General features: G+C 42.7%; 1 protein-coding gene across 1 annotated transcript in view; it reads left to right on the forward strand.

Annotated features, from left to right (window-relative positions):
- EPHA8 (EPH receptor A8) overlaps nucleotides 1-12989 on the forward strand; it is a 94898-nt gene that overhangs the window by 53092 nt on the left and 28817 nt on the right. The window contains exon 3 of the mRNA XM_044278570.1: nucleotides 5299-5962. Within this exon, the coding sequence (XP_044134505.1) occupies nucleotides 5299-5962 (664 nt within the window). The remainder of the gene's footprint in view (nucleotides 1-5298; nucleotides 5963-12989) is intronic.

The raw sequence follows: 12989 nt of genomic DNA on the forward strand, positions 1-12989 counted from the left end.
CAAAAGAAGACCTTTGTCTGCCGAAATTTTAATAGTTCATCTGCCGAAACTAAATGTCGATGGCATGATCGTTTGAATTCAGACAATAACTTGCCATTGTGCTGACTTACTTTTATGAAAACCCCGTCTCCCTGGTTGGCCAGTTTAGTTTGTGGGATCGTTCGTAAGAACAAGCCACCATGGACTACTGAATGACCACAATGTGGCCAATCATGATCTCAAATTTATGGCAAGCTTTAGGATGCTCTTCTAAATATTGTGAAGGTTAGACCTTACGTAAGCATCTTATTTGCCCATGATTGGTAGATGTGGCTCCTCGCTCAACTGGTTACCTTGCTGGGGCCTCTCTGTGGCGTAAGTCACATAACATGGCATATCATACATGGTGCTGGTTACATGGCACACATAAGTGAGGGAAGATATAATGAAGCATATATCATTATACCAAAGACACATTACTGGTGTAATCCAAATGAATACACAGACAGTTTTTCATCTACTGCTTTACGGTACAGCCACATGGTCAGGTTTCTGCATGCAGTTTCGGCAGACAAAATCAGGATTGGATCATAAAAGGAGAAAAAGTATAAAGGACAGATACAACTTCTCTTTTTTGGAGTAGACTGCAACAGGAAACCTAACCATTTGGCCGTACCAATCATGATCTACACAAGGAAAACGCCACATTAGGATCAGAAATCACAAGACGTAGAGAATTTAAATGAATGTCTGCAACATGAGGACATGGCTGCGAAAAGAGGACTGTGCTCATGGCTAAGCAACGGACCATCAAGAGGATTGAATCTTTAATCCTGAGTAGGTTTGATGGTTGTTAAATAAATAGTAGATGGAGGTGTGATGATTCAGACTGATGTGCACTGAGAGGACATTCTGGAGAAAGAGAGCTTCAAAAATCACCTTTATATATCCAGGGTTTTTTTATTTTTATTTTAGAGCATTATTTTCAGAAACCAGTCTACAGCTGTTTTTTAGGACAAACTCAAATAGCAAATTTCTGAACCTCCAGAAATATTGTTAGCATGCCCTCAAACCCTTTTATAAAAAAAAAAAAATGAAATCATTGTTAGGACAACCATCCTCGGGACAAGACCCAGAAATGTCAGGAGAAGCTCCAGAACTATTCTAGTAACAAGCTTCAGGACCTTCATTAGGACTACCCAATGTCTTTGAAAAGCTTCATAGGATCAGTATAGTGGTGGCGAACACATGGCACAGATGCCAGAGTGGGCAATCAGAGCTCTCTCTGTGGGCACCCGTACCCTGGTTTTCTGGTTAGCATCAACATTATTTAAAATAATGTTTGTTCCTGCAACCTGGATCTTCCTTTTGGTGGAGTCTTTTTTAGCTCTAGTAGATGCCTGGGTTGTTGCCTATGCAAATACTAGTGCGTAAATGGATTCTCTCTAAGCTTTGCCACTGAGGACCCTGGTGATGATCAGGGGTACTTCTCCTTTTGGAGATGGCCTGTGCTAGACCACATCTTTGTGGGCCTTATTTTTGTGGCAGTTGAGTTCAGAAAGCATGATCTCAGGCTTTCAAGAAAAGATATAATGTCATGTATGCACACAGTATGCTATGACAATTTATTCTGTTTATTAAAATAGGGATTTGAGGTGATTGTGTCTTTAACTTTTAAGTTCCATCTCACATACTAAACCATCAAAGAGAACCATCAGAATATATATATGTGCTTCATTAGCTGACAGTTCTGCCATTTGAGTCTCAAATATTGCTTTTATTAGCCCAAAAAGGTGAAGCCGAAAGAAGCCATCTCCAGGCATAACTCTTATCTGTGAGGACAAAGAACGTTATTACAGGCTGGGATGACGAGGACAACGACAGCACGTGTGCAAGAGTTTTCCCTCCTTGTAATGATGTTCCTTTCAGGCCAGAAAGGGCAGTATTTGAACCTGGAAACCTTAACATCTTGTCGCTCAGTTTCCACCTTACTTCAGGAACCTAACTTGCATATGGCATGTGGAGGCAAGTTATTTTTTGTCATAATGAAGCACCCCTAATAAGGAGATCACTGGAGACTAGACAAACAGAACTGTCAGGTACTTGTGGCGGTTTGGAGGCATATGCAGCAGCCCAAGAGGAGTAGAGGATGAGAGTGGTAGTGGCTCTGGCAGGTACAGTCAATAACAGTGGCTGTCCTCACACCATTGCTCTCTAGGGCTGTGCATTGAAAGGAGGATGCACCCTTTCTGGGGTACTGGAGATGTTGAGTATTTGTATGGGTTTAAAACAGGGGAGTGTAGAGCGCAAAGGCTAGCATATGGTGCAGAAGTCAGTAATCAGGTAAGATATAGTAGAACAAATGTCTCTCTTTACTAAAGTGCAACATATGAGTTGTAGTACATCCAAAAATATCAAACCTCTGTTCCCACTGTACACAGTGCAATTCCTCCCAGATAAAAATGTTTGAATTTAGACAAGGATGGAAGCTAATCCTCTCTATCTGTCTCAGGTCTCTTCCTGTAGAGTCCGGGGCAGGCAATTGGACTCTTGAAGTGGTAGCTGTAATGTCTACAGAGGGATAGAGGGTTTTAGAGATAAGACTGGCCAAGTCGTGTCCAGGTTTAAAGTGTGTCTTGACAATGTCCCTCACTGCAGTAAAGTCTCAACAGCTTTTGGTAGCAGGTTACATTTCTGACTCCAGTGCTTGGCCATGCAGACTCTAGGTTCTATAGTTCTCTCCTTTATCTTACTCCTTCTATCCTTCTGTAAATAATGCAGAGAAGCTTCCTCTCCCTCTTCAGTCTAGACTAGAGCTCGGGGTGGGGCCAGTCCACATCTAACCTCCTACAAGGGCTGAGACATGATTGTTAACCCTGGCTATGCCATCCATACATAGTTATATTGGGTGCAATACATAGCATGACATAACGTTACATTACAGAAAGAAACACAAAGAAAATAACAATTTGGAGGTACCCCATGCACTGGGGTACTGCACATATACCTTTCCGACAGGTTCCCTTTAAACTCCATTTAAAAAGTATATCAGGAAATCCTTACAAGCCCCTAGTTACTCTCTGTTACTTATATGGTGGTGAGATATTCTGCAGCTCTATATGGTACTGGTCATTTCTCATAGGGAACTACTTACCCTAAATGTATTTGATGCAGAGGGAGAGGAAGGTGAAGTTTGTGATCTGCAGACGCTGGCAGTTCACAGAGGAACAATACAAATTGAACGTGATTGAATAGTGATCTCCAGTCATGCGTGGTGGAAACTAGTACAGAAGAGCCTGCTGAGAGGAGCTGACTCTGTTGGGCCTCAGGACATTCATTTTGTTTGGGATAATTGAAGCCTCAATTAGTGATGTTTCTTATAAATCCTTTCTTCGCTGAATCCTTCTAGTTATGAAACCTTCACTGGGAGAAGCATAAAATACATGTATATTAGCAGAAATGGCCACAGTATCAGCAGGAGATATTGTTATGTTGGTAACATGACCCCAGGAATTGAAAGAAGTTTACCAAATCTAGGGAAATGGGCACACACTTTGGGTTGGTTTCGCTCCAAGACCATAAATCCATGTTCTAGTGTCAAGTGTGTTACGCTAACATCCTCAGCACCCTAAACCATTTACACTATGTCCTATCATCGTTCTTCCTTCGTCCCCTCTACCTGTCTTTGCCCTGGTGTCCTTTAATGATGCTATTTGTTGTTCTTCCTCTTCCACATATGCACAATCATCATCATTAGAGATGAGCAAATTGATTCTAAAATTCCAAATTGTAAGCCGAATTTTTCAAAAATTTCTGATTCCACTAAAGTCAAATTTTGTGTGATGCAATTTGGCAAAATCAAGGGTAGAGAAAGGGAGAGGCAATCAGAGCATATATTAGAGTCAAATTTATTCAGACTTCAGTTGAATTGGATTGTTGATTGGCAAAGTCAGTGCGGAATAGTATTTTAAGAAATTTGCTCATTTCTAATTATCGAATTATCATTTTTTTTGCACCATCTGATATGCTGTGCTGAGACAATGCTGTCCAAGATGAGACAGAACCTTCAATTGCCCTCCTGAAAACACAATGCGTCACCCTGTCATGGGACCAGCTACAACTATCATCTTCAATGTATGGAAGCGTTATCTGTCCTGCTTTTAATATTTGTGCACAGACATCACAGAGCCCCATCATAAAACTCATAATTGGCCCCACTCGTATTAAAAACTTAGTGTCCAGTCCACTATAATTGTCTAATGTATCTAAATAACAAGTTTTTTTTAACAGAACTCCAAATTCTCTATATTAATATAGAGTTTAAAGAGTTATCCCATAAAAAAAAAAACATTTATCCAGATGCTAAAGGTTAAAAAGAGGTTTTCAATGGAAGGGTGGTCACACATTTGCACTGTCCCTCCATTCAAAGTCTATAGACTAATGGAGATGGTATGAACAATGGTTGAGGATCCACTGTGCCAACTAACTCATTTGACTTTGGGCTGTTCCTGAGGGAGTTGTCCTGGTTATTCCCTGGCTTTCATCCTTTGCTGCAAGGGAACCACCAGGCTTCTACCTCGTGGAATAGTCCCAGTGTAGTTGGCACCTGACACATGGGGGTCAGAGACACTGGTGCAAAGCACCAAGGGATCAGGCAATACTTGCAGTCAGTAAACAAGCAGAAGTAAGGGCTGGCATAGTTTGTGCGATTCCAAGAAACGAATCCAAGCTCAGGGCAGGCAAAGGGTCAGTACGACAGACAGACTAAGGCCAGGGCAGGCAGATGAGTTTCCGAGTAAGTTAACGGGCAGAAATCCGGTACACGGGCAGACAACCAAAATTTCTCCCCTGCACTGGTTAAACTAGTAAACTGGGAACCTGAGCTCAGGCATCTTTCCATTAGAGAAGGGAGCATGTGTGATCAACCCTCCATCCAAATTCCTCTGTACCATTGGTTTCAGATCCCAATTCTAGTTATTGGTCAGGTTCTCATTGGTGGGGCACCCAGCATTCATGCATCTGTCACTTATCAGGTGGATAGATGACAAATGTTGTTCATAGGATAAACTCTTTTATGATAAAATTTCTCCTACCTGAAGTTACCAGTATGGGGGGACTGGAGATCAAGCCGAGAGGGACGAGGTGGTCAGGACATCCAAGTTGTATGGATGAACATTTTTGAAAATGTTAATAACTATGTTAATGGTGAAGGAATAGTAATCTCACGGTGAGAACTCAGTTAGGGTAACCCAAGAGATATGTTTGATTGATATGAGATTTGCTTTAAACTAACAGAGTGACCCTTCTATCTTGTCACAGTGGGACTCCATCAATGAAATGGATGAGTTTTTCAGCCCTATCCATACCTACCAAGTCTGCAACGTCATGTCTCCAAACCAGAACAACTGGCTGCGGACAAACTGGGTGCAAAGAGATGGTGCCCGTCGAGTATATGCAGAGATTAAGTTCACACTGAGAGATTGTAACAGTATGCCAGGGGTACTTGGAACTTGTAAAGAGACTTTCAACCTGTACTACATGGAGAGTGATCGGGACCTTGGCACCAGCACGCGAGAGAGTCAGTTTATGAAGATTGACACAATAGCCGCAGATGAAAGTTTCACCAGTGTTGATCTTGGAGTACGGCGGCTCAAGCTTAACACAGAAGTCCGTGGCGTGGGACCCCTCAGCAGACGTGGATTTTATTTGGCCTTTCAAGACATTGGGGCTTGTATCGCCATTGTATCAGTGCGGGTGTATTATAAGAAGTGTCCTTCAATGGTGCGTAACTTGGCTGCTTTCTCAGAAGCAGTTACCGGAGCTGACTCATCTTCCTTAGTGGAGGTACAAGGAGAGTGTGTGGGGCACTCAGAGGAGAGGGACACCCCAAAAATGTACTGCAGTGCGGAGGGAGAATGGCTGGTTCCTATCGGGAAGTGTGTGTGCAGCGCTGGCTTCGAGGAACGTAGTGACTCTTGTGTCGGTAAGTCAGAAAGTCCACATTTCTCACTATAAATTCCTACAGATTTGGACAATATAAATACAGACTGCTCCAGAATCAACCTTTGTCAATAGTCAGTAAATTTCTTAATACTCAGTATCTGTACATTACATATACAGAAATTACAATTATCACTAGTAAAACCTGCTCCTACCATGATATGCTAGGTTCCTGCTGTCATAACAATTCCAATACACAGCATTCAGGCTTTTAACCACTCCATTCAAGCTTCTACGTAATGTTATATGTGGGCAAATCCACTGCACCTCCAAGTATCAGTGAAACATCACTCCATCAGTGATGTTCAACATTGACTGTCAGCTTCTTGTGGCGCTCCAAGGCCAATGCGTTGTACATAACGTCTCTCCATCAGTGACATGGTAACATCATACGCGGCGCCAACATAGCGGCCCAGGCTGGCAGCAGTCAGTCAAAGAGACCTCTGCCAGTATTCGCCCCCCATAACTCTATGTGTGTCCTGAAGATGCAGATACAGTTGAAAGCTCTGGTGCTGTCACTGACCTGACTAATAGGAGGGGACTCCACACAACTGCATCGTTTGCATGATGGTATAAAGTACCACCTCTGCTGACGATAGGCCATCACTTGCAAAATAATTGGCAGATGTTTACCTTGTTCTGGATCAACATTGCAGGAGAATAGGTGAAATCTGACTGACCATGTTAGTAATAGTGACTGCAGCCTTGGATTATGGTGATGCTTTCTTTAACCCCTTCACGAGAAACTGATGGATATATCCATCACAATGCCTATTGTACTCATTTATTCATTTTATCCTACTACATTCCACAACGCCCAACGGGGGGCTCACAATGTGGGAGGAAACCCACACAAACACAGGGAGAGCATACAAACTGCATGCAGATGTTGTCCTTGGTCAGATTCGAACCTAGGATCCCAGCGCTGCAAGGAACCAGTGCTAACCACTGAGCCACCGTGCTGCCCACACATGAGGTTGTAATAAACATCTGGATTCCTGCTGCAAGCGCCGCCATAGGAGATAACTCAGATCCTGTTGATTTAACCTTTTAGATGCCATAATCAGTGCCTAATATGGCATCTAACTTGTTTGCTAGGGAGTGATGGACTGCTGGTGAGTTACCATGACAAGATCGGTGCTTCAAATCCCATAATGGGGTCAAGAAAAATTTCATTATTATTAAACTATCTTTTAATTTTTAATAACGTTTTATAACAAAAAAAAGTGTCCCTTATGAAAATATCCGCTCCCCAAAAAATTCTAATAGTATTTATTTGTACCCCAAAATAGTAGCAACTATAAAAAAAAAATATACATGGAGGAGTCTGTAACTTTATATCATGTCACAAAGTCCATATAAAGCCGATGAAAAGTGAAGTAAAAGTTTCTTCAAGCCTTTATTTAACTCATTTAAGTGTAAAGAAAAGTATGGCTGCATCGGGAACAATTCATCCCACCAAAAACAAGTCGTCATACTGCTACGGAAAAATTAAAAATGTTATTGCTCTTTCTTTCTATAAAAAATGTAAGACATACTGTACTATACAGATTTGTTGTCCCAGTACAGACCCATAGGATAATGTTCACATGTTCCTTTTACCACATGATGAACAGGTTAAGATAAAAAGGCAAAAATAATGTCGGAATGACAGTTTTTTTGCAATCAACTCCCCCCCAAAAATTAATAAAAGGTAATCAATAAATTAAAAATCTTGCATTAGCGGGTACTTCTGTCTGGTCATAGTAATGGGTCTTGTTACAGAGAAGGTCATGGGGCCTGGAAGCAGAAAGTTTAGGATGGATGAATCTCTCCCACTCTTTTCATGATGCATCCTTCCATTTGCCATTTTTGGGTTGAGCTTCATTTTGACAAAATTGTCGGTTCCTGCTCATATAATGATAATATACCTCTGAACAATTCAGACATACACTTCCAAAGTAATACCACTATGTAGGCCAAAAAAGATTTAAAAAAAAAGGTAATCAATTAATTGTATTCATTGCAAAATGGAGGAATTGTAACACATAAACAGAAGAGGTGGAGTCGAAATCATGCAAAATGACCTTAGCCCTTGACTAGTAGATATGTTCTAGATAAAGAAAGTTCTAGATGGAGAGAATGAATATGTAAAACAAGGAGAATAAAGACAGTTCTAGCAAATGAAAGGAGTACAAGGGAAGAATCTTCAGGGTCCCCTGAAGGAATACCACACTAGACAAGGGAGGAACCAGTGGAGAATCCAACAAGAAGGAGCAGAATGAGGATTATAGAAAGGATGTGTAGTGTGAAGTTAGGTGTTGACTGGCAGGAGACCAATCCTGGGCTTTGAATGGATCTTGACAACTTTTCCATGTGGGTGATTCTCTGTATTTAAAGGATTTTTATGAAAGTGAAGACAGACAAGTTCTTGCACAACCAGGACAATCAGTTCCCACAGTAACATTTAATATATCCTATATAAACACAAAGAATAGGGGATGATGACCAAATGCCGCTCTAAATACTCTGAGAGGGTCACCATTTTAGAAGATCTAGCTCTTGAAGCTGACACCCCTGTATGGGTATAACGGCTCTGTTCTGTGATGAGTGCCCCAATATTTTGAAGTCAATGTCCTTGCAGTCAATACATCCTTCTAGGGGAAACCCTGTGTCATCCCCTCATCCCCCAACACACTCACTTTTCTGTTAAAATGATTGGATCGTTATGTCTCCATAATCTCTGGAGTGTGGTGATGACCAGTCAGCACAGGGTTAATGGATTTTTTTTTTCTTCTTTTCCGTGATATGGACTGCAATTATTTCTAATTATCCAGTAGCCCGTTTTTCACTTTCCCCACGACGCACGTTCAGAAAATTCTATTTCTACTCGTCGGGCTCCCGTAGGAAGCTGAATTGAAGGAACATTACATTTCCAGACACATAAAGCTCACACCACCCAGGTTCCAACTGTGCAAACGCTGATAGATTGGCGAGCCTGACGGACATCTGACTCCTTCCAGTCATTTCGGAGTAGACTGTTGATATAAATGGACGATCTGGGGTCCCAAGGAGACTCTTTAGAGGGTTATTTGTTTGGTCGGCTCTATAATGGGTACTTAGTGGAAAGGTGTCCTCTTCTTCAAACATGAAAATGATGTTTGCCAAGATCGGCGCCGTCTCCCTGGACGTCTTTCTGTAGAACTTTATTCAAGGTTAAATGCTGATGGCTTTTATCAAACCTTTCATTAATTATTTCAACACTAATTATCTGGAAAATATTGACTTAATCCAGGAAGTAGGAACGAAGAGCAGGCTGCATGCTGCCCCCAGTTGACTCCCTTGTCTCTGTAGCACCCCTGCAATGGATAAAACGGTAAATGTAAGACCCAACGGAGAGTCTGGTCCATGTCCATTTGACATATTAGAAAGATCCATCAACTTCCAGCTGCTAAACCCCGAGTGAGAAGAGAAATGACAGAAATATAAGTTTTTCGGATTGATAACATTGGTGAAGGAGCAAGTGATTGCTACTGGGCCACATATATTGGGAACCTGACACTAGTGTTGATCAAAGTTTAGGAAAACTTTGATTCGCAACGATGCCAGCTCTCAGGGGGTGCCAGAGCCTAGAAGCAATGAGCGCTTCCATCAATATAGATGGAAGCGTTCATTGCTGGAGCGCTGGGAGCTGTGATCCTGTAATTTAGCATCCTGCGCTCTGTCTCTCCGACACTGAATGGTGAAGCAGGAAGACTTCTCCCGCTCCACCATTCAGCCTGCAGACACAGATCACGCTGCCAGCCGGTGTGGGCGGAACTTGCAGCCCGGAAATCTGCATAAGCTCCGCCCACACCTTGCTACAGAGCGATCTGTGTCTGCAGGGGAGAGAGGACTTGGAGCTTCAGGAACGGAACAAGGTGAGTAGGTACTCAGTTTTTTTTTTTTTATTTAACAGAGAGAATTTCTACCATGGTGGGGGCACAGAGGGTATTTCTACCATGGAGCAGGCAAATAAGGCAAAATTACTACAAAGGGGGCACAGAGGGCATTACTACTACAAAGGGGGCACAGAAGGCATTATTACTACTACAAAGGGGGGACAGAGGGCATTATTACTACAAAGGGGGCACAGAGGGCATTACTACTAAAAAGAGGACACAGAGGGCAATACTACTACAAAGGGGGCACAGAGGGCAATACTACCACAAAGGGCATTACTAGTATTAGGGGGCACAATGGGCATTACTACTATTGAGGGGGCACAATGGGCATTAATACTACAAAGGGGGCACAGAGGGCATTATTACTACTACAAAGGGGGGCACAGAGGGCATTATTACTACAAAGGGGGCACAGAGGGCATTAATACTAAAAAGAGAGCACAGAGGGCAATACTACTACAAAGGGCATTACTAGTATTAGGGGGCACAATGGGCATTACTACTATGAAGGTGCACAATGGGCATTACTACTATGAAGGGAGCACCGATTGCATTACTACTGTGAAGGGGGCACAAAGAGCATTACTCTTGTAAAGTTGGTGGACATAACTGTTATGGGGCACTGAGTGGACATTATTACTATGAAGGGGCATTATTAATGGTATGGGGGCACAGTGAGGCCATAACTACTCTGAAGGGGCACAGAGAGGGCATTACAACTGTGAATGGGGCACAGATTTGGCATTACTACTTTGAAATGGGCACAGAGAGGGCATAACTACTGTGAGGAAGGCACAAAGAGGGCATTACAACTGTGAAGGGGGCACAATGAAGGTATAAGTACTTTAAATTGGCACAATGTGGGCATAACTACTGTGAAAGTTGTACAGTGAAGGCATTACTACCTTGAAGGGGTACAATATGGGTATAATTACCATGAGAGGGCACATATCTGGACAAAACTACCGTGAAGGTTGTACAATGAGGGCAATACTACTGTAGGGGGGTAGATTTTTTTAAAGTATAGGTGGGGGGTGCCAGAGAAAAAATCCGCCTCGGATGCCAAACACCCTAGGGACGCCACTGCCCGACACACATTTGATCAATAATCTGCGCAAAGAGCTTCTATTTTTTTCATTTATAGTAGGTATTATACCACTTTAATTTAGAATATTCCCTATTTCTCAGTTTTATTGTTTGTTTGTGAGATGTTGTGCTGCCATACCTGTTTTTGTTTGCTTTACGCAGTGCAATCTTCATTATTAAATGAAAGGCCGCACGGCTCTTGACTGCAGCATGGCCCAACCCGCCCACAGCACGACCCTAAGGCCTGATCATGATAAATTAATTTTTAACCAATCAAATTTCTTGCCTAACTTTGGCGAAGTTAGCGAATTGAATTTTTCAAAACTTCGCTCTTCTCTACCTGACACCCTACACCTCAGGAGGCCTGTATGCGAGGGCGGATCCATGTCTGGTGTGTAATACTGTGGACATAAGTACCATTTTAGTCTGCAATAGGTATCGGAATAGGGTGGCCCTTGGCACTGAGGCCCACACATGGTGGGGATGCTTTGCTTGCGTTGTCCTTTTCATACGACTAGATCAAGGCGATAAATGCGCATTGGCTACTGGGAAGCGCCGAGGTTCATTTCGAGGTTATTCGCTGTACGTGTTCACATGTGAAGAAAGCTGAACAAAGACTTTAGTGCTGATAGAAGCCGCAGATCTGCATACTGCTCGCCTGAAATAAACACTCCGGGCCTCGGCGCTTTCTTAGGAGCCGCTCCGACAGAAATGTCATTTTTTTTCCTCCCCAGCAAAAGCCGCTTCACCAGAGAGGTTTACAAGCCAAGCGGATCTGTTGGAATAAGAAATTAGCACTTTTAATTGTCAGGCGGAGGAGCCGAGATCCAGCTGCTGTCGCTCATGTTGAGGTTTTTATCTGCACGTGGAGAGATAAATCACTTTCTGCAGGCTAATAATCTTTCTAAAAATACTGAGGGACTTCAGATTCTCCATGGAAATAAATAAGAAAGCTTGCATCAGCAGGATCGGAGCTATCTGCAGGGGCCCCTTCCATCTGGTCATAGTAATGGGTCTTGTTGCAGAGCAGATCACGGGGCCCGGAAGCAGGAAGGTTAGGATGGAGGAATCTCTCCCGTTTTGTTTTATTTAGGTGGAGCTTTATTTTGACATAACTTTCGGCTCCCGCTCACATATATATATGACAGTATTCGGCCTCATGCACAAGACCGTTGTTGTGTTCCGTTCCGCAAAATGGGGTTTCGTTGTTCCGTGATCCGTTTCCGTTTTTGTTTCCGTGTGTCTTCCTTTATTTTTGGAGGATCTCCAGACATGAAGGAAAGTAAAAAAATATCTAAGTCAAGTTTGCCATGCCAATGAAATAAACGGACGCGGATGACAATCTTGTGTGCCTCCGCGTTTTTTCACGGTCCCATTGACTTGAATGGGTCCGCAAACCGTTTTCCGTGAAAAAAATAAGACAGGTTATATTTTTTTGACGGACTGGAACCACGGATCACGGACGCGGATGACAAAAAGTGCATTAGCCGAGTTTTCAACGGACCCATTGAAAGTCAATGGGTCCGCAGAAAATGACGAAAAACGGAACAACGGACACGGAATGAAACAACGGTCGTGTGCATGAGGCCTTCCTCTGAACTCAGACATACAGCACACTGAACAAATGATACCACTACATCTCCGCACCGTGACCACATATAACTACCACACAGGCCAATAAAACCAATAATATCACTACACAGTGAGTAGGATCATACTGTGAATGCAATGCAAGGACAACAGTGACTCTGAGGTGACATCTTCTCTTATTGGAGTTGTTTACTCCAAGTTGTAGCACTGGCATTTCTTCATCAAAAGCAAATATTCAGGATGGTTCTCCAGCCCTCCCATCTCCCCTCGCCCACATATACACACACCCATAAAACGTAAAGGGAAGCTGTCAGCAGTTTTGACAATGCTAAATTGTTGACAGCATTAAGTAGGGAAGAGCTGCCCAAATAAACCTTTTGTAGAAATTTTAGCATGAGGAGTAGTGTGAAT

The sequence above is a fragment of the Bufo gargarizans genome, chromosome 2, assembly GCF_014858855.1.
Source record: "Bufo gargarizans isolate SCDJY-AF-19 chromosome 2, ASM1485885v1, whole genome shotgun sequence".
Lineage (NCBI taxonomy): Eukaryota > Metazoa > Chordata > Amphibia > Anura > Bufonidae > Bufo > Bufo gargarizans.